This window comes from Nothobranchius furzeri, unplaced genomic scaffold, assembly GCF_043380555.1.
Source record: "Nothobranchius furzeri strain GRZ-AD unplaced genomic scaffold, NfurGRZ-RIMD1 Scf054, whole genome shotgun sequence".
Classification (NCBI taxonomy): domain Eukaryota; kingdom Metazoa; phylum Chordata; class Actinopteri; order Cyprinodontiformes; family Nothobranchiidae; genus Nothobranchius; species Nothobranchius furzeri.
The window spans coordinates 230,096-251,179 of record NW_027223071.1 but is presented as its reverse complement, the minus strand read 5'-3'; the positions used below and the strand labels follow the sequence as shown (position 1 = coordinate 251,179).

The 21,084-nt window shown below is 41.1% G+C and overlaps 1 protein-coding gene across 1 annotated transcript in view; it reads left to right on the top strand.

The window, feature by feature from the left end:
- The window catches only part of LOC129164608 (collagen alpha-2(XI) chain), a 44,061-nt gene that overhangs the window by 9,449 nt on the left and 13,528 nt on the right, over positions 1 to 21,084 (top strand). Inside the window, 24 exon segments of the mRNA XM_070547839.1 lie at positions 1,081 to 1,176; positions 3,045 to 4,052; positions 5,131 to 5,250; positions 6,603 to 6,818; positions 8,774 to 8,827; positions 9,130 to 9,171; positions 9,304 to 9,366; positions 9,501 to 9,575; positions 9,827 to 9,836; positions 9,839 to 9,912; positions 10,236 to 10,292; positions 10,522 to 10,575; positions 10,660 to 10,713; positions 12,685 to 12,738; positions 12,872 to 12,925; positions 13,050 to 13,103; positions 13,209 to 13,253; positions 13,969 to 14,022; positions 14,460 to 14,504; positions 15,125 to 15,178; positions 15,437 to 15,481; positions 16,813 to 16,866; positions 16,950 to 16,994; positions 17,127 to 17,180. Coding sequence (XP_070403940.1) covers positions 1,081 to 1,176; positions 3,045 to 4,052; positions 5,131 to 5,250; positions 6,603 to 6,818; positions 8,774 to 8,827; positions 9,130 to 9,171; positions 9,304 to 9,366; positions 9,501 to 9,575; positions 9,827 to 9,836; positions 9,839 to 9,912; positions 10,236 to 10,292; positions 10,522 to 10,575; positions 10,660 to 10,713; positions 12,685 to 12,738; positions 12,872 to 12,925; positions 13,050 to 13,103; positions 13,209 to 13,253; positions 13,969 to 14,022; positions 14,460 to 14,504; positions 15,125 to 15,178; positions 15,437 to 15,481; positions 16,813 to 16,866; positions 16,950 to 16,994; positions 17,127 to 17,180 — 2,481 coding nt within the window.

Below are 21,084 nucleotides of genomic sequence, written 5' to 3'. Positions count from 1 at the left end.
GCGCACACACACACACACACACACACACACACACACACCAAACAATGTGTCTGTGGTTACATTGTGATTTCTTAGTAAATATTCTACTTGGTGAGAGATAAACTTTATTGTATTTATCCTAGTGAATCTATAATTAAACGGGTAAACTAGTAGTAGCACATCCAACGTCAAGGAAAGCAAAAAGTTATCATCAGGAGAGGGAGAATGTTTAAGTGGTTAGCAGCAGTGTGCTAGTCGATGGCCCCCTCCATGAGGCCACCACAGCTCAGTAGAACATCACTGTAGCTTCTTCTGGGGAGAAAAACACTTAGAGCATACCGGATCCGGCTCATCCCTAGCTGTAACCACCCTGCCCTGCCTCCTCCTCCTTGCTGCCTGCCGGCTGTGATCACAAGCAACAACAGAGTAGTTCCCGCTGCTTCTTTGGGAAACAGCGCAAAAAAATTTCAATAAAACTTAGGATCTTGTAGGAGTGGCGCTGGGATTTCAGCCATGGCAGGCTGCCACGGCTATGCCTATGTAAGGGAAACACTGTGTTCCATTTAACCGTTTTCGTTGACCAAGGAAGGGCAGCGTCCTCGTAAGTAAGGCGCCTGCCCTCGCAAGACATCGCCTCGCAAGGCCAGGCGCCTTGACATTGAGAAACACCCAGTATAAACGTTTGGTTGCTAGAGGACTCTTACTCTGTCATGTTGAATCTGTTGAGATGACTGCTTCTTGAATGGATATAAGTTAGTGTGGTTATATTCATTGGCTTTGTTTGTTTATGATTTTCTCTTTCATCAGGGTTGATTTTCTGCTGACATCTTTTTGTCAACACCTATAAGCTACTTGTGCAGACTCTGATGAACTGAGAAATTACAGCTTTAATTTGTGTCTGTCTATTTTGCTGTCTGGTGCAGTCTTTCAACACATGACTTTGGTCTTTCACCTTTGGCCTTTGCAGTCTCTCATTCTTTCTGCTTTTCACCTGCTTTCATGAATCCTCCTGCCCCATTCAACCCACTGCTTTGGTTGTTTGCTTACAACCAAACAAAACCTCCACCTTTTCTTTCTTTTTGGTACTTTGATGAGGAGCAGGATGACCATGAATATCCATATTATTATGAGGAAACCACAGGCCTTCCCTCCTCATCTTCATCCCCCTCTCCCCAACCAGGGGACCACAAGCAGCAGGTAAAGTGGGAGCAAGAGAGAGGGAAGACACTAGTTGGGTTTGTGGAAGGGAAGGGCAATGAGAGAATGAGAGGAGCATTCAAACAAAAACACATTCTGATCATTTAAATATAATTCAAATTATCATAATTGCTGAAAAAAATTCTTTGGAAATGTTTATAAAAGTTGTTTAAATTTAACTTCTGAAAGCCTCTCATCACTTCATACTTCCCTTTTATTTAATGTCTCATTTCCTCATTAAGAATGATCTCCTACACATTCGCCTTATTTCATCTACTTGTGTCACACAGGATTACTTTTGCACCTTGTGATATTTTTGTCCTTATGTCATCCACATGTTGTCTTTTAAGTATGTGTGTTCACACGTGGCCATGTGAGGGCACTGGGGAACTGAAGGTCCAGCTGTGTCTCACACACACACACACACACACACACACACACACACACACACACACACACACACACACACACACACACACACACACACACACACACACACACACACACACACACACACTTTCTATGTTTTTTTATTACTCCCTCTTGTAGAAGTAATTTGTCCAACTATTTTATTTTGTTCTTTTACAATTTAGACCTAAACTAAAAGTCTTTGAAATTAAATTTCTGAGAAAATATAATTACAGTTTCCATCATATAATGTAATATAAAAAGAGAATATGCAAATACAACTAAGTTTAGAAAACCTGAGTTATTTGATCTTCCTTTTTACATTATACATAAATACCATTTCATAACCACACAAGAAGACACTAATACTTTTGGTTTTCTGATTCTTTCTGGTGTTTCACACATTTTACTTGCTTTCCTTGCATGTTATTTTAAAATAAACTTATTCTGTTTGGGTTCTTAATTTTGCACGATTGTTTAATGAAGGATCCTTATTGTCCTGCTACTTGCATGTTTGTGACGGAGATTTAAGAACACCGCATGCACTTACTTTAGTTTTGCATCATCTGATTATCTTTTTTATAGATTTCAAAATAGAGATATATTCAATGCCTAGTTTTACATCAAAGGTTTGTATGATGGACTGTGAATGCTTATATACTAGTTTAAAAATCCATTGGTGCTGTATTACATCTATGGGTTGTCATTTCACCTTGAAAGCTTGTTTAGATCTTAAACTATATTATCTTTTTATTAGTAGTGGCATGATTTACAAAAAATACCTGTGTATGGTCTTTTTTCCCACATTTTATCATTTTATAAAGCACGTGTTTGCATGTCTTCTGAGTTGTTTCTTTTGCATGGCTGAACAGCTGGAACCTTTTCTGTTTTCCAGTTCAACTGTTTCATGCTTTATTACCCAACAGGTGAATAATTTGTGAGCTTTTTGTGTTGTGTGACTAGTGTGTGTGTGTGTGTGTGTTAAACAGCCACCTTTACCTGACCATTCACATCCTCAGTGCCTCTACTAAACCATGGTGCCCAGTTCCTAACTGAACAAAGATGCTGCTTTATCATGTGACAGTGGGAATGGCATTACTGGAGAGAACAGCAAAAATACCAGTTTAGAACTTAAGTCAAAGTAATGAAATTGTATTGTTTATTGTGCATTATAGGTTTGTTTTTCATAATATTGTTTATTTTAGATGTATTTTAAAACCTGATCGTCTGCTGTATCCAGTAATGCCTGCACAGTCTCAGCAAATCGTCCAAGCCTTAGCCATCTTTATGTCACTGTGTCTCAAAACATCCACTCTTGTCTTTTTCTCTTTCTGTCAATCCCTTGTTTGTGCTTTTCATCTCCCTCCCAATCCCTCTGTGTATCTTTGTCATTTTCTACCCTCTCTATGTTTTTTGTCTATGCACTTCTTCATACTAAACATTATAATCGTGGATATTAGAAGAAGGCACCCAGTGGGAAAGCAGCTCCCACTAAATCAACTAAACCCACTCCAGCTAAGTCAGCCAAGTCTGGACCTTACAAACTGGTCGTCAAGCCACCCATGCCCACCAAAGCTGTCAAGTCCTCTACAGCTAAGCCATCCAAAGCTAAACCCACTGCTGCAGGCATCTTCTTGTCAAAGATCAAACCAACAACAGCAACTAAAGCCAAAACCACAGCTGTCCCAGTTAAGAATGGCAATGGTAAAACAGCTTCTCCAAAGAAACCCAGTGGTGCATCTAAAGGTAATGGCAATGCCAAAACTGAGGCCAAAAATGGGAAGCTTGTAGGTGAAACAAAAGTTAATGGAAAAGCCTCTGCCGAGAAGAAAACCAATGGAAATGGAAAAGCTACGGTTGGGTCTAAGGTGAATGGAAATGGCGGAGGTAAAACTACAACAAAGAAAGCCAATGGAAATGGCAAAACTACCACTGAAGTCAATGGCAAAGCTGAAAATAAAGTCAATGGTGCAGCAAAAGCAAATGGGAACAACAAAGTTTCTTCAGAAGCCAAAAAGAAAGATGTTAGCAAAGTGGCTGGAAATAAGGCAAAAAGTGAAACCACTACAAAAATGAACTCTGTAGATAGCACGGCCAAGTCAGCTGTTAATGTAGTCGCTACTAAAGCACCGAAACCCACAAAAATAACAAAACCAGAACCTACAAAGGTTTCTGCCACCAAATCTCCAAAAGCAAACATCGAAGAAAAAGCAGAGCTGAAAGAGAAGACAATAGCTAAAAGTGTGTTCAACAAAGTCCCTCCGATCAAACCAACAACCAAAAAGTTTTCTGTCCCAACAAAAGAAGCTCCAACACGTGCCCCTGTTCGACCTACGCTGCTCAGACCCACAAAGTTCAAGGACATGGACAACAACGTTAAGTCCCACCACAGACCTTTCCCACCGTTTGGTGAGACTGCACTGCGGGGAGCTTCGGTCCCAGCTAAGAGAACCGACATTCCCCAACAGGTACAACATGAAGATTCATGTTTGGGTCAACATGTCCAGAGATGTTTGTCCCGTCTTCCCAGTCTGTTTATCAGCCTTGACCATCATCAAAGTAAAATCTTTATATGCCTCTTTATTTTTGTCGTGTTTCATGACTAGTCGATCCTGCTTTAGGTCGACAGCCATGCACATTTTGATGATGCACAAGTTGGATGTCAGATTGGAAGTTGGTTCAAATCAGGCTAACAAGCTGACTGCGTTCTCATCTTTCCATATATCCTATCATTCTGACAACCTTCCCAACTTCTTTGTATGATATGATCCAGCGGTGCACATTGAAGCATGGCTTCACTGTTCTTTACTTGATCTCATACTAAAACTGGATCTTAAAACCTGAGCAGCTAGAGGACTCTGTTTTTCTTCTTTATGGAAACAGTTAAAGTAATGGTCAAACAAATGAGCATGGATTTCTATGGTTAAGAAACGTCTTTCTTAAAAACAGCTTCACAGAATCTAGAGAACTTTTGAGTCTTAACTTTATGACACTACATAGTTTGACCTCTTTTTTTAAGGTGAAAAATGTGTATGTTCAGGAGTTGATCAAGTTAAATGTGTTGCTGGTTAATGTTCTGTGAGGCTGTTGGTTTCTGTGTTATTTGGTCTTCAATGGATGAAACTAAACATGCTGAAGCATCAAGCTGTAATGTTTCCATCTTAAGGGATGGATATTTACCCTTTTTGGAAACTTGGCTTGTGAGCTTAAAACAGTGAAAATGGTTTAACAAAAGCATGAAAAGAAATTTCAGATGAGAAAAGTCAATAACTGTTAAAATTCTGCATCTGGCAAATTTTAAAGTCATTGATAATTCAATCCAAGCCTAATTGAAATTTCTTTTCTAAAATTAATTTTTACAGGTTTAAAATTGTGAGTTGCCAGTGAAACAAAAATGTGTCTGTCTGGCAATCACAATTTTATTTTGCTTTCCAATTTCTTCTTTTTTACTCATGACCTACAAGCAGATTATAAACTAACCCTGCTCTCAATCAAATCTGCTTACTTCCTCCCTGCTCACCACTTCCTGTCTACCTGACCAATCAGGATGTAGACACAGAATATTCTGAGGCTGGCCACACCCCTACAGAGACTGATTATTACTATGAAGAGATGGTCCCACAGCCAGACGGTGAGGTGGTTGGACAAGAAGAAATACCTGTACAGGTAAAAAGAAACGGACACACATCAAATCTAGCTTTTACATATCTTAGAGAATAAGATAGGATTAGGTTAGTAAAATCCAGGATCTCTAAAGTTAACCAATACAACTGAACCAACTGAATCAAATGAAAACGGTGTACCTGTATGACTGTGAGCCCAGTCTTAAGTAGATTAACAAAGTAGTAATACCTCTGTTCCTCTTTACTCTTCTAACACACACTAATCTATTAAAGGCACCGATGCCTTGTAACAAGATGTGAGAGAAAACGTGTTTTAAAAAAGAATGTACCACATTCATCTGCGTTTATCATCAGATATTTTTATGTGGTTCTCTTTTTCTCTAACAAGATTTGCTGTTTGTTCTCATCTCAAGAATCTTGGTTGATATTGTTGGCATCTTGAGATGAGAACAAAAATCTTGTGGAAAACAGGTCCACATGTGAGTATTTGATGTTCATATTTAACCACAGAAACAAAAGCAGATGAATATAATGCATTCTTGTTTGAAAGTACTTAACAGAACACAGTTGTTAATGAGTTACTTCGTTGTATTTATGTTTAGAAATAAGATGGGTATCTGACAGCTCATTTGCAACATAAAGCACGTTTGTATTTTTTTAGTTTGTTGGATTTATTTTGATATTACGTTTTAATGCTACAATGTTTAGCTATGTTTACTCGGGTAAAAACAACAAAAAGAAAAATCTAACATGTTTGTGTTCAAAAGGCTTTGAATGTGCTACATTCTGCCTGTTTATTTTTGAGAAAATGTAATATATATTCCCAATGGATTTTTATTTGTAGTATACCATGTATGGTAAGTACAGACGCAAGATACCGTTTTTGGCTTTGCATGGTACAGCAGATAGAAGAAGCCCGTTTTCACAAAGTTTGTTCTTATCTCTTCTGTGATATCTTGAACCTAAGTTAAGTTGATTAGAATGTACTTTTATTTTCAAACTCATAAATAAATATGAATACTCATGGATCGATAATGAAAGGCTTTGGTGAAAACCTGCTGCTGTTAGAGAATATTAAGTAATTGACATAAGACTTAAAGTGACAGGACACATCTGAAAAAGTCAGCCTGGATCAACATTAGGCACTATCTCTGAGCTCTACATGTCTTTTTTTGTCCTAATGTCACATTATATTTGCAAAAGGTAAGATTAATTTATTTGAATGTGCTCCTTTCTTTCATACCTTCTTGTTGTTGCTGTTCATCTTCTTTTACTAACATCTTTCCATCCTGCTCATCTCCTTACTGCTTCTTCCATCCTTTTCTTCCCTTGTTTAATTCTTCCTTTTCGGACCTCTGTATCCTTCCTATTGCGGCTTTACTGAACCCATCGTAGCCCCAGGTCGAACCAGCCTTGGTGGGAGAGGAGGTAGATGCCACCAAAGCGGGCGATGTTGGTGAAGAAGTCTTCACTGAGGAGTATGTGACTGGAGATGTGGGCCTTAAGGAATACGACTATGCCTACAGAGACTACAATGAGCCCTTACCAGAGACCGGAGAGGTCGATGCCTACATGGGGCCCGCCTTGTCCGCTGTGACGGATGAGGGAGGCGTAAGTCATTTTGCTGCTGAGGCAAAAAGAAAAATCAGTTTCAACCAACAAATTGTTTTCAGTGTCCTCCAAGATGATATTGAGTTTTTTACCTGTCACAGTTCAATACAGGAAAATATTTTTTAAATTTACTAAGTTTTTTTTAATGAGACAGAAATTCTTATTTGTAGTGGTTAACAACACCACACTTGCCTTTAAATTGTGTTCCCCCACCCCCTCTTTCCAAAACCTGCCATAGTAGCGATAATGTCAACAAGCTTTGTTTAATCGTTCACTATCGTCCACTTATCCGGGGTTGGGTCGCGGGGGCAGTAGCCTAAGCAGGGAGGCCCCGACTTTCCCCTCCCTAGCAACTTCGGCCAGCTGCTCCGAGGGAATCCCAAGGACTTCCCTGACCAGCTGAGAGACATAGTCCCTCAAGCGTGTCCTGGGTGTTCCCTTGAATCTTCTCCCAGTTGGACTTACCCAGAATACCTCACCAGAGGGTATCCTAACCAGATGCCCGAGCCACCTCAACTGGCTACTCGTGATGTGGAGGAGCAGCGGGTCTACACCGCTGAGCCCCTTCCGGATGACCGAGCTTCTCGCCCCATCTCTATGGGAGAGCCCAGACACTGTGGAAATAACTCATTTTGGCCGCTCGTATCTGCAGTCTCATTCTTTAGGTCACTACCCAAAGCTTGTGACCATAGATGAGGGTAGGAACGTAGATCAACTAGTAAATCAAGAGCTTCAGAATCGGTGACAAAGGGCAGCCTTGGCGGAGTCCAACTCTCACGGAAAACGAGCCTGACACTGTGGGAAATGCGTACCAAGCTCTGACACCGGTCATGCAGGGACCTAACCGCTCGTATCAGAGGGTCTTGTACCCCATACTCCGAAAGTACCCCCCACAGGGCCCCCCCAAGGTACGCGGTCGAACACCTTCAAATCCACAAAACACTTGTAGATTAGTTGGGAAAACTCCCACACACCCTCCAGGATGCCCTAAGGGTAAAGAGCCGGTCCAGTGTTCCAAAGCTAGAATGGAAACCATATTGCTCCTCCCTCTGTAGTTGGAACACATTCTGCGGTCCCCCTTTTAAACCCTCCCACTGTCTTTATGGGTGACCTCGCGAGGAAAGTTGACCATTGGGCAGGATTGATGGTTTATCCCTTGAGGTCCACGTGACGGGGGTGAGGTGGTGCTCACTCCTCACCCCCGTCACGTGGACCTCAAGGGATAAACCATCAACCCTGCTCAATGGTCAACTTTCCTCGCGGGGTCATACCCATTAGGACAGTGGGAGGGTTAAATAGAGGGACCACCACCCCGGTCTGCCAATCCAGTTGAACTGTCCCCGATGTCCATACGATATTGCTCTAGTTAAATTTTACTAAATAAAATTTGTTTTTTAAGCTAAAAATGTTCAACTTTAAATTTCAGTTGTTTCTACGGCAAGCTCAATCAGTCAAAGAGGAACACATATTTGAATGCAATTCAAGACCTTGAAGGTGTGTTAGTGGTTGAAACTGACTTTTTCAATGACAATAATGCTTTAGCTGTTACCAAAGTAAAAGCTGTTGGGAATACTAATAAATGTAAGCAGTAGCTCTCACATACACTGAAAAAAAGGCATTTTTAAGTAAAACTGTCAATAATGTCATTTTCTCAGTGTATGGCTTTTTATTGTTATTGCTAAGCTTTTTCATGCAATAAGTGTTGAAAAGTAATGGACCCGCTCGGTGGAAAACATAATAGTCAATGATGTTTGAAGGAAGGCTTTCATGCCTTTCACAACAACACAGGTTGTAAATTTGTTCTTTTACTATAATACAGGAAACGTTTTAGTTTATTTTCTTGGTGCCTGTCGTATATTTGAATGAACTAGACTTTTGTTTTGCTTTGCAGTTTCCTGTGTAAGTATGTTTATAATGACAGAACTATGTTCCTGGGTACTTGTGTTTTCCCTCAGGCCGCCTTTAGAGGCCAGAAAGGAGAAAAGGGAGAACCTGCTGTTTTGGAGCCTGTGAGTCGCAAATTCTCTTGAGCTTTTTATTTAGAGGGTCTGATTTTGTTAAATGATGAAAACTTTACTCCATCATAAGATATGAATTCTGGGTTTTTAAAGGAGCCAATAATTAGAAGTTAAAATTGGAGAAAGACTCCAAGGTTTTTGGCCAGTTATTTATTCAGCTCATATTTGAGAAGTATTCTGTTTTATTGTGTTTATATTTTAAATTATTTCCTATTATTAGATTTCTGCAAGGTGCATTCTGTTTTCTTTCTTTTTTTAATTCTCAGTTGTTTTATTTATTTTGTCCATTTTAGGGCATGTTAATAGAAGGTCCCCCAGGGCCTGAAGGGCCTGCAGTAAGTCCGTCATATTTATTTAGTCTTTATGAAAATTATTAGACCTTATGATTTTCCTCATTTCAACTGGTATTTTTAAGTTGCACTTCTACTCTGCTGAAAAATATAAAAATCCTACATTTCCTTTTCAAGGGACCGTCTGGACCACCTGGATCATCTGGACCTCCTGGTTCTGTGGGAGACCCTGGAGAGAGGGTAAGTAATATTTTCTTCTTTATTCTATTCAGGGCAGATTTGTGCATCAGTAGTTCTGAGGAATGTGTAATTACTGCTATTTTAGAGCTTTTTCTGCACTTCTGTCAGCTTCATCAATCCTCTTCACCCTGCAGGGTCCTCCTGGTAAAGCTGGTCTGCCTGGGGCTGATGGAGTCCCTGGACCTCCTGGAACCTCAGTCATGCTTCCTGTGAGTCACTTGTACCTTTTGATCATGGGTGTGATTCTGCATTTTCACTAGATTTAGTCGTTTTGTGTTTAACTCGGACTGATATATGGAATTTTCATTATGGTCGCTCAACCAAACAATTTGGTCAATCAGCTACATCTTACAAAGACATTTTGGGTTCTGTTTGTTAGTTTTTGTTGTTCAGTTATATTTTCTCCGATTCGACACACGGATCTGCTTCATATCTTCTGTTTTTCTTCCTTTCTTTGCAGTTCCGTTTTGGCAGGGCGGCGGCGATAAGGGTCCCGTTGTCTCTGCACAGGAGGCCCAGGCAGCCGCCATCTTGTCTCAGGCTAGGGTCAGTCAGAAACTTTTATGTCACCTGTTCACTGTGCACTTAGGGGATGTCTGATGCTTTACTGTTACCCAGTTAGAAATAGATTTATACCATTTTGGGCAGGTTTTATTTTTCCTTGCATAGAAAAAGCCATTTTAATTAGAAAAATGCACCAAAATACAAATTAAATTTGTGACAATTGAAACTTGGGCTGAAAGTTTAATACAGGCTGCTAACGTAAAACCTACAGAAAATATTTCTGATTTAGAAAGAAGATTTCTGCCACAGATTCCTGATAAACAGCCACATCATCACTATTGATTTAGAGATGTAACTTTCTTTAGATGGCACTGAAAGGACCTCCTGGACCAATGGGATTCACCGGGCGCCCTGGACCTGTGGTATGTTTCCCTTTGTTTTGTTGTTTATACCAAGAGGTTTTTTTTTATTGTTAACAATGTTTTACTCAACAGATTATTCATGAACTCTTTATTGTTATGTTTCATTGAACTGCGCCCGCCCAAAGATTTCAGACACATATATTTTTTTATGATTTTGTTTTGTGTTGCAAATGTAATTGTTTTCATTTAAATATGGATGTCAACAAATTAATTGTTTCATTTGTTGTAGGGAAGTCCAGGAAGCTCTGGGCTGAAGGGAGAAAGTGGAGATCCTGGTCCTCAGGTAAACCAGTCGCTTCTCCAAACTGGTGTTGATCATTTATACCGGCCACCAATCACAGACATTTGTTTGTTTGTTTGTTTTTAGGGCCCCAGAGGATCACAGGGGTTGCTGGGTCCTCCGGGTAAATCAGGAAGAAGAGTGAGTAGAAACAGCCACTTTGTTTCTGTTTAGTTTTTATTTGTTGTATTTGTTGTTATTAGGGCTGCAGCAACGAATCGATAAATTCGATGAAAATCGATTACTAAAAGCGTTGGCAACGAATTGCGTCATCGATTCGTTGTGTTGCGCAACTCTTCCAAAAGCCCCCTCCCCTCCTGCCCGCCGTTGCGCGCAGACCGGTGCAGAGCCGGCAGGTGTTTGTAAGAGGAACATGGCAGAAGCAGCGAGACCCCCAAAAAGTAAAAATTTCTAAAGTTTGGGAGCATTTTCAGTTAAATCAGGCGAAGACATGCAACGTTTGTAGGTCAGACTTAGCATGGCACGGGGATACAACGGTGATGATGCAGCGTCTTAAACGCAAGCATGTCAGAATCATCAGCGAGGAAGGCGAGAGCTCGGTGTCCGGGTAAGTTAAAAACTTTTCAAAAGTGATTCACCCAAGCCCCGGATTATTACACAGGCTAGACATGCTCTAAGCTCGTTAAAAAAAGTCTATAAAATTGTAAGCGCGACGCTATTAGATAGGCGGGGGGGGGGGGACGGACTGGACTCGCGCCGCTGCGAACCGGTTCCGCCGTCACATTCCCGCAGAAACTGGTTGATCACACCGGGGCCAGACTACTAACATGTGGCTTCACAATGTCCTCAGAAGCGAAAACGCTTTTAAAAGGGAGGGAGGAGTCCTAACTGTTGCTGCAGGCGTGTTGTGTGAGAGTGCAGTTATATACTGGTTAATATATTTTTGGGTTCAGTTGCTTTCATGTGGCCTAATGTGAGTCTATTTGGGATCATTGGAATGATCAGCAGCATTTCTTGATGTGACTTTATGGCAGTTGCCCAGGGCATCATCACAAGGAGGATGGCATTCATTTACTTTTGTTTTATTTGGGGTTTTTTTCAGTCATTTTTGGAAATAGTGATTAATTTTGATTAATTCACAGCCTATGTTTAATTACATTTAAAAATTAGTTGTTTGACATCCCCAATTATAATAAATGTCTACAGATGAGATCAAACAAAACAGATGAGAATTGCCCTTAAAGAGCAAGTCACCCCCAAATAAACTTTTTTTTTTGCTGATAAACTAAATAAACGAGTGTCTAATCGTGCTGCAGACACGTATCGTCAATAATTTGGCACTTCAGTGCATCTTAGTTAAAATTTAAATATTCTGCCTAAAACTGGCAGTGTTGTGCCGTTGTCAGGTAAAAACTCTGCACTGTATTTTAATTTAAATCAGCCACCGCTATTGGCTAAGAAGTATGCTATGATGTAAACTGGTACATTATGATGTCACAATGCTGTCGTGAGCCTTAGTGTGTGTGTATTTGTTAGCGGCTCCGCCCTCTCGGTCTGCCAGGCAACAGCATGTGTTGCATTTTTCAAACATGAAGTGGGAGTGGAGTTAGACTCTGGTAGGGGTTGACTTGCTCTTTAAGCTGTTTAACTTGGACCAAGCATTTTAGGTCACAGATAGGTGTAGCTTAGGGTCTCTGTCTATACACCTTATAAGACAATTTAGGTGATGGCATGTTGTTTTTCTGCTATTGAACTGTTTTCTAATAATGTTGTGTTTAATAAAGTGAAGGAAAGAGAAAAATAACGTTTCCCTAGCAGTTTTTAAAAATGTCCCTATGTAATCCGATTAATCGTGTCGAGACCCCATCCGATTAATCGATTATCCAAATAATCGTTTGTTGCAGCCCTAGTTGTTATCACAGATTCTACACATGCTAACACAGAGATTATAATTTGTAACAAACACTTGTGTTTTTTCAGAGGTCCAGGATAGCTCTGTGTTTTTTTTTATAAGGTCGTTTTGGTCCTGTAATCTTTTTTTGCAAACACGACCAAACAGAATCTTATTTGGGTTGTTTTAGTTGGTAAAAACAAACTTTACATTTAAAGTTTGTTTTAAAACATTTTAATATTGTCTGCTTGTGCTCTCAGGGTCGCGCTGGTGCTGATGGGCCTCGGGGAATGCCCGGAGAGCCCGGATCTAAAGTAAAGTATTCACTCTGTTATCATATTTGTCAAATAAAAACACAGGTTATTCCCTAAATAATAATTATTTGTGTTTTTTATCTATTCTGTTTGGTGTAGTCGTTGTGCCTTATGGTTTGTGTGTTCGTCTCAGGGCGATCGTGGCTTTGATGGTCTTCCTGGTTTGCCTGGTGACAAAGGACACAGGGTAAGTTCTTGGTAATGTGTAATGTATCCATGTGATATCATCGACGCTTGAATAACTGTTTGGGTTTTTTGGAAGTAGATGAAGTTTTCTGTGTTCTGATTTCTTCTGCTTTGGATCTTGTCAGGGTGACCCGGGACCAATGGGACCACCAGGATCTCAAGGAGAAGATGGAGAGAGGGTATGCACTGAAACAGAAAAACATCTAAAATACTTCAGTAATCTTACTTTGTGTTACTTTATATCAGTTTTGTCAGCATTTATTCACTCTTGTTTCTGTTTGTAGGGAGACGATGGAGACGTCGGACCCAGGGGTCTCCCAGGTGAACCCGTGAGTGTTTCCATGGCAACCAAAGAGATTTAACAGCTCATTTTGATTTTTATTGGCTGTGCATATTTACACATAATTTATTCACATACCGTATTTTCCAGACTATAAGTTGCACTTTTTTTCATAGTCTGGCTGGTCCTGCGACTTATATACCAAAGTGACTTATGTACCAAATTATGTATACCGTGCTGCTGCGGGCCGGCTCCAGACCAGGAATGAGCTCCCCTGCCCCGCCATCACCTGCTGGAGACCGTTGCGCGCTGCTGCGGGCCGGCTCCGGTCCAGGTTTCAGCTCCTCTGCCCCGCTGGGAGGGTTTCAAACACCGCCATCACCTGCTGCAGCCTGTGGCGTGCGGGGTACTGCGGGCGCTCTCCCCACCCACTGGGAGGGTTTGAAACACCGCCATCTTCTGCTGGAGACCGTGGCGCGCTGCTGCGCCCTGATTGTTTATTCTGTTATTATTACCGGTACTTGTCTTGCAATGTGAAACGCTTGGTCTCAGATTTTGTAAGAAAAGTAATAAAGTTTCCCCCCAAAATGCGACTTATAGTGCGACTTATATATGTTTTTTTCTTCATTATACATTTTATGGCTGGTGCGACTTATACTGCGGAAAATACGGTAGTTGAATTTGAGAGTATTGTTTTAGACCTTGAGTTTTCCCTGTTACTGAGTTTTATCTTACCCTAGATGTGTTTCTGTCTTTGTCTTTAGGGACCCCGTGGTCTGCTCGGGCCTAAAGGTCCTCCAGGAATCTCTGGACCTCCTGTAAGTAAACCACACAACACCCACAGCCATGCCTGAAGCAACAGTCTGTATCCTGATATGACGGCCGGGAAAGCTACTGATCCAGAAATTAGGATGTGATGTTCTTCAGTTTCTGCTGAAGGGAGGATTCTGGCAGCCATTTTTGACATCTACGCCATATATTTATATCTAACAGAGCTGTTTAGTGTAGTGTGACTTTTTTGTTTTGTTTTTATCTTGTTTTCATGAATCAGAATAATACAGCAGAACTTTATAGATATTGATGTTCAAAATGATGGACTTTCTCATCACCAGTGTCTGATTTGCTGCGATTAAAGAATAAAAAGGGCATTTTCACTTTCTACCTGCAAAAAAGTGCTCTGATATAAACCAGTGAGGAAGTTGTTCACATGGGCAGCAAATGTTTTTTACTGTATGCTCTCTCTCTCTCCTTCCAGGGTGTACGAGGAAATGATGGCCCTCATGGTCCCAAAGGAAATTTGGTCAGTAATGGTTAAAGCTTCTTTCCGGAGTATTTCTCTTATCCGATGGCACCATCTAGTGGCTGACAAGCATATCACTCAAGAACGCTGTTCCTGTTTTTTTAAGATGGCGACTTCACATTTCTGTTTATAAATGTGCTTCTGTAGCGACAAACAGCAAAAACACGTTGTTTTACGAGTATTATTCTCCTTTGTGGTCTCACATATTTATATTTTAGAGACTTTCTTGTCCGTGAAAAGTTCCTCAACTCTGCATCAGCCGAGGTATTCCTTAAATTTGAAGCACGTACGCGGTAGTCTAACGCTATTGGTTAGTTCTGGTTGGCGCTCAGTTTCCTATTGCACGGCGCTCTGCAGGGCAGGGGGCGTGGTTAGCAAAAAAAAACAAAAAACAAGATGTATCGCTTACATTTTATCACAGGATGAGACAATCACTTTTACGGATTTCTGACAAGTTATACATCATTTCTGAAACGGGAAAACTCCGGAAAGCAACTTTAACATGTCATCATGAAATTATCAGATTATTTACAAGTAGGATCTGAACTGTACAACCAGTAATTTCATACATTTTACTACTCCTTTTGTACCTTCCAGTCACTTTTTATTTTATCTCTCAGGGTCCTCAAGGTGAGCCCGGACCTCCAGGCCAGCAGGGAACTCCAGGAACTCAGGTGAGACAACCTACCTGCCATTTGATGTTTTTTAGGAGTAAGAAGCTGCATCACTGGTATCATTGCCTTTATGTGACAGACCGACGTTTCTGCAGTTTTATTGTTCCTGTGTTGCTGAAGAATCCCCAGCTCTAGTGTGCTCTATAGTAATTTACAGGCTGCATCCCCTTTGGGGAGAGCAGTGTGTCTTTTCTGCATTTGCATACGACGTTTAGAGTAAAGAATACATAATTGGTTTTATATTTGTTGTTTTTGCAGGGAATGCCAGGACCTCAGGGAGCTATTGGACCTCCAGGAGAGAAAGTAAGTAACCCAGAATTTGTGTCCTAGATACTAGAATTACATTAAAATGGTGAAATCCTCAACGACCCTGCTGCTAGTTCCAGATCTTCCTCATGTTTAACTATTGTCTTCATAAACCAGAGGCCCCAATAACAAAAATCTAAAATATCCATGAACCTTATTTTTCAGCTTGTATTTTGGACAAACCAGCAGCAGTATAGATGTTAAACTGGTTTCACAAAAAGAATAGAAATACTGATATCCACTAAGGAATGTGAGACTCTATATCCACTGGGTCTGGGAATGCTAGAAATTAGGATTAGTCTTGGATTATATAGTTAGTGTAATTTCCGGACTATAGAGCCCACCAACAAAAAAAAAGGTTTTCTACACACACCGCACTCAAATACAAGCTGCGGCACAGCAGCCACATGCAGGTCTCTGGCGCACAGCGCATGTACGGCCATAACATGAGATAATTAGACAGAAAGTCGCTACACGGAGGTTTTTCATCGTTGTTTTAATTCAACAAAACGAATTTTAAACACGGGTGAACGTGCCTGCAAGTTTAGAAAAGAGAACAGCACTGATAGCATTCATATTTCTGGATGGTTATAAAATAAAAACAGCACTGACACGTTATTACCGTAATTTGCATGTTTAGAAGAAAAGAACAGCGCTGACTCAGCATTAATAAGGCCTGGATGATTAGAAAATAAAAACTGCACACAAAACATGCCTGGTTAGTAAATAAAACACACTTGCCTACCAGAAGAAGTAATTCGCTCTCATCTTCCTCTTGCGCACTAAAGCCATTAAAGTCCTCTTCTTCAGTGTCGGAGTTGGACAGCCTCAGAAGAGCTTCGTCACATACCTTTTCTGTGGCGATGTCAGTGTCGCTGTCCGTGTTGCTGTCATCATCCCCGGGTGAAGCTGGCTTGAATGAGTTCTTCCCGCTGCCGTCTCCAGCGCCGAACCATGGATTCATTCATGCCAAGCTTACGTACGGCAGCACTGTTTCCCTCCTTTACTGCCAGATCAATGGCCTTCAGCTTAAATGCGGCATCATATGAACTCATACGTGTAGTTACCATGATGAGGGGGTATGGATCGTGCCGGCTGCTTGCATGTGCTAAATTAAAATGAGCACTTTCTTCGATTTCCACTTTTGACTTCCACCTGTTTCACTTTCTGCTAAAGCGCCCCCTAGTGGCAGGTGAAGGAAAATCTGCAGTAAAGCCGCACCTCATTATAAGCCGCAGGGTTCAAAGCGTGGGAAAAAAGTAGCGGCTTATAGTCCAGAAAATACGGTACTCGGATTAAGCTCATGACCACTTTGTGTTTCTTTCTAGGGTCCCACTGGAAAACCGGGTTTACCAGGAATGCCTGGAGCGGACGGCCCTCCTGTAAGTTTCCCTTTTAAAATATTAAATATGATTTTATGTATTTTTATTTGTCCAGAGACTTGAGCCCCATTTTCTGTTCTCAGGGTCACCCAGGAAAGGAGGGTCCATCAGGCACTAAAGGAAACCAGGTAGGTGTCGATTTAAACCACCTAATCTGTTTCATCCTAAACTTTTTTCTGTGTGTATTTAGAATAATTAGAGTAGATCTTTGTGGTTTTAGTTGTCTTATGCTTTTAACTCATCTTCCTGATCATCTCCAGGGTCCCAACGGTCCTCAAGGAGCCATCGGCTATCCTGGCCCTCGTGGCATCAAGGTCGGAACATTTATTTAATATTTTATCAAAATGTTCATAGATACCAACACATTTTCTGTTCATGTCACTTAATTATGAGTGGCTGCCGATATCCAATACTTTAAAAATGCATTCAAATAAGAAAACGGGGGAACACACCTGAGTTGTGCTCACCAGAGGTGGTCAGACTGCCGTGAGACCACATGCTGATGCGGTTGGCCCTGGGTTCCTCCTAATGTGAGACAATGTTGGACCCCATGGCTAAAGTGTGTCAGCAGTTTCTGCAAGAGCAAGGCATTGATGCTATAGACTGCTCCGCCCGTTTCCCAGACCCGAGTCCAGTTGAACACTTCTAGGACATCATGTCTCGCTCCATCCACCAACACCACGTTGCACCACAGACAGTCCAGGAGCTGGCAGATGTTTTAGTCCAGGTAGCAGCAGTAGCTCAGGAGGTTGAGGGGGTTGTCCAGTTATCAGAAGGTTGTAGCGGTGTGGATTGACTTCGTATTTATTAAATGATCAATAAGATGTGGTGTTTCATATAAATATGAAATATCAATCTGATTGATCTTTGAATATTTGAACTAACGTTCCTTTAGGTTCTTTGACTCTTCAGGGAACACACACTTCATATTCATTCAGACAGAGTCAAGGATATAGTTTATAAAAATGAGTTTAATTGTATTTTCTAAACTAATGATTAAACATGACAAAGTATGGATGATGGTTGTACAGGATAACAGATGATGAATGAGATGGTGGAATGTGAGCTACATGTTTCAGATGTCTGAGTTTTAAAATCAGTTTGGCTGTATGGTTTAATAAGCTAGATTGTTCATAAAACCATCCGATGCCATTTGTGCTGAGTCTACGCACCCTTGTATGAAGGTCCACGTGAGATCCAGGGGGTCAAGAGGTCAGGATGGAGACCTCCGAGTAGGGCTGCTCAATTAATCAAATTTTTATCCCAATTACGATCTGAGTTTTGAACGATTATAAAAACAAAACAAGCCGATTATTTGCTCCTCCCACTTGCGCTGCCCTGAGTTGCAAATGAAGCGCTCCTCCCACAGTGTTGCCAACTTAGCGACTTAAACGCTATTTCTAACAGCTTTTCAGACCCCCTTCTTGACTTTTTAAATCGTAAAAATACCTAGCGAACACCTCAGAAACATCTCTGGTAACCCTTAGCTACTTTCTGGATAACTGTCGTTGACATTTCTTGCAGGTTAGCTAAACACTCCGCCTGCGCTCCGGACCGTTCTTCAGGACATTAGGAAAGGGAATGATGTAGTGATGTGTCAGTCGCTAAAGAAACAGCTCTCAGAGCCGGTTCCCTGTTGGATTAAACAGAGTGAGTGACACACACCGTAACTGCGGGCTCCTGAGCTGCTAAAAACAGCTAAATGTGCGCGTGCTGCGTGCTAAACACACGTACAGCTTGCCCATGATTGCTGTGAAACCGGGTTGGGGGGGTGCAGCTGTGGTTGGGACAATTATTACATTAACTGATGGACCTGTAAATACATAGTTTATAAATAAGGTAGAAATAAGTTCCTCACTCTTGATAAATAATTACTAACCTCTCTGAGGACACGGTGCTAGTGCACGCTCCTACAGCACCTTGACATGACTAAATAAATGTTATACAACATTTTATGAACATCAATTTATTTGCATGTATTTATTATAAATGCCACTGTATAATTCTTGCTGTCAGTATTTGCAAGATATTGGTATTTGGGTCTGTACTGGTTAGACTTAAATGAGTTAAACCAAGGTCTATAGCCCTTGGGTCATAAACTATGAGCTATAAGTATATTGGTCTTTTTATACTGGGAATCAGGAGTTATTTTAGTGATCATCTTGTTATTTATTTTTGTCCGATTGTGCCCTGAGCAATTTTATGACAGAATAAAAACAAATAAAATCAACATAAATTGAAAAATCATCTTAAATAATCGAGATCTCTATTTCAGTCACAATAATCGTGATTATTATTTTTGTCATAATCGAGCAGCCCTACCTCCAAGCATGACCCATCTAGTCTGAGATACCTTCAGATGACGGCAGGAAGCTGGAGTGTCTATTTTGCATCTGAGGCTGTTGTGTCTGATGTCACTTGCAAGCTTTGCAGAGCAATGTTTTGACCTGAGGTCAGATAAGAGGGTGGTCCCAAATGCTTGTGTAACCGGATTACAGGATACAATAAGATAATTAAAAGAAAAAATAAACAAATGGGCCAATAATTAGGTTCGGGGAGAATTGGAGGTTGTTTAAGAATGACTGGAGTCACGGGTATAGCATGAAACGGTTTATATACTAAATTTTAATAATAATGGGAAATATAACACATAAAGATAACACACAAAAACAGATGAAAACAATCGACAATAGTAAAATGCTCGGTATGAGATTTGATCATATGAGTCACAAGTCAGCCGGCGTCAAGTCAAATCCCCACGCTTGGGGTGAAAGTCAGAGTCCGGTGGTGCGATTTTTTCCTACCGCACCGTTGAGATTGTTCACAGAAGAGAGCAGTCTGCTCTTCAGTTACTTGAGATGTCCTGGTTCGTTCAGTGGTTAAGGCTCGCCATCTCCCTCGTCAGGAAGAAATCCAGTTCTCGTTCCAAGTGAGTGATCATAGGAGTCGGGATCAAACCCAAGGAAAAAAAAACCCAGCCAACGCGCTCCAACGGTTCCCTCCTACAGAGGATTGGTTCACTCTGTCGTCTCCACACAAATCGCGTTGGTTCCAAGTTCCTAGCTCTTATTAGAAGGAGTCAAGTCCGCCTCTCCCTCTATCTATGCGGCACCCAAATCAGGGTTCTTCACGGCCTCGACCGTTGTTTTTTTTTTTTCTCTCTCTCTCTCTCTAACCGCTCAGTCTTTGCTTTCTGTATCTGCGTGCTGCACAGCCGTTTGTCTCTCCTCTCGCTCAGCTGCGTTGCACGGTTTTATTTCGCGGAGGCGGGACTTATTTCTCTCAGCCAATGAAATTTCAGATTCCCACCTGGACCAATAGTATACAGCTTTCCTCTTCTGTTTCTGTTAGTGATGTTCAAGATTCTTGTTTTAACCGATGTTTAATATTAAACTCGTTATTTTAGTTATTCACTCTTCCAATAATTCATTATGAAATTATCTATTAGTTAATTAGATATCTATTAATTAGTATTGTTAATTTCCTTAATTTATATTTTATATTTTATCTAAATTGAGGATGGATCATATTAGTAAGCCAATTAGTTAATACCTCATTAAGGTTCTAGCTTCTGGGTTACATCTGCTCACTGGTCGGCCTAAACCGAGTGAACTCTGAAGAACTAACTAGATCAGGAAGTGATCCTTGTCTATATCAAATGTTAACAAATCAGAATTTGACACGTTTAAAGGCGTTGCCAGACAGATGTGATGCATTCCTGGATGTGGGATGCAGTTTGTGTCTACAAGTAAATTTCTGGTAATTTTTGATGAAATATTTGACCTTTTGGTAAGTTACAAGGTTCAATCCTGGCTCCCACCAGAGAATGCTGCTGTTGTGTCCCTGGGCAAAACTCCTAACCCGCCTTGCTTGATGGTGGTGGTTGGAGAGACTGGTGGTGCCAGTGTGTGGCAGTCTCTGCCGTCAATGCGCCCCAGGGCAGCTGTGGCTACAATATAGCTCATCATCACCAGCGTGTGAATGAGTGAATGACCGATTATGTTGTGAGGTTGTAGAACCCTGTGAGGAGATCCCTCAAGAGACCATCCTCCACCTCATCAGGAGCATGCCCAAGAGTTGTAGAGATCGTACAAACGTGGAGGCCACACCCACTACTGAGCCTCATTTTCTTTTGTTTTAAGGACGTGACATCAAAGCTGGACCAGCCTGTTGTTTTTCCACTTTTATTTTGAGTACGACTCCAAATCCAGACCTCCG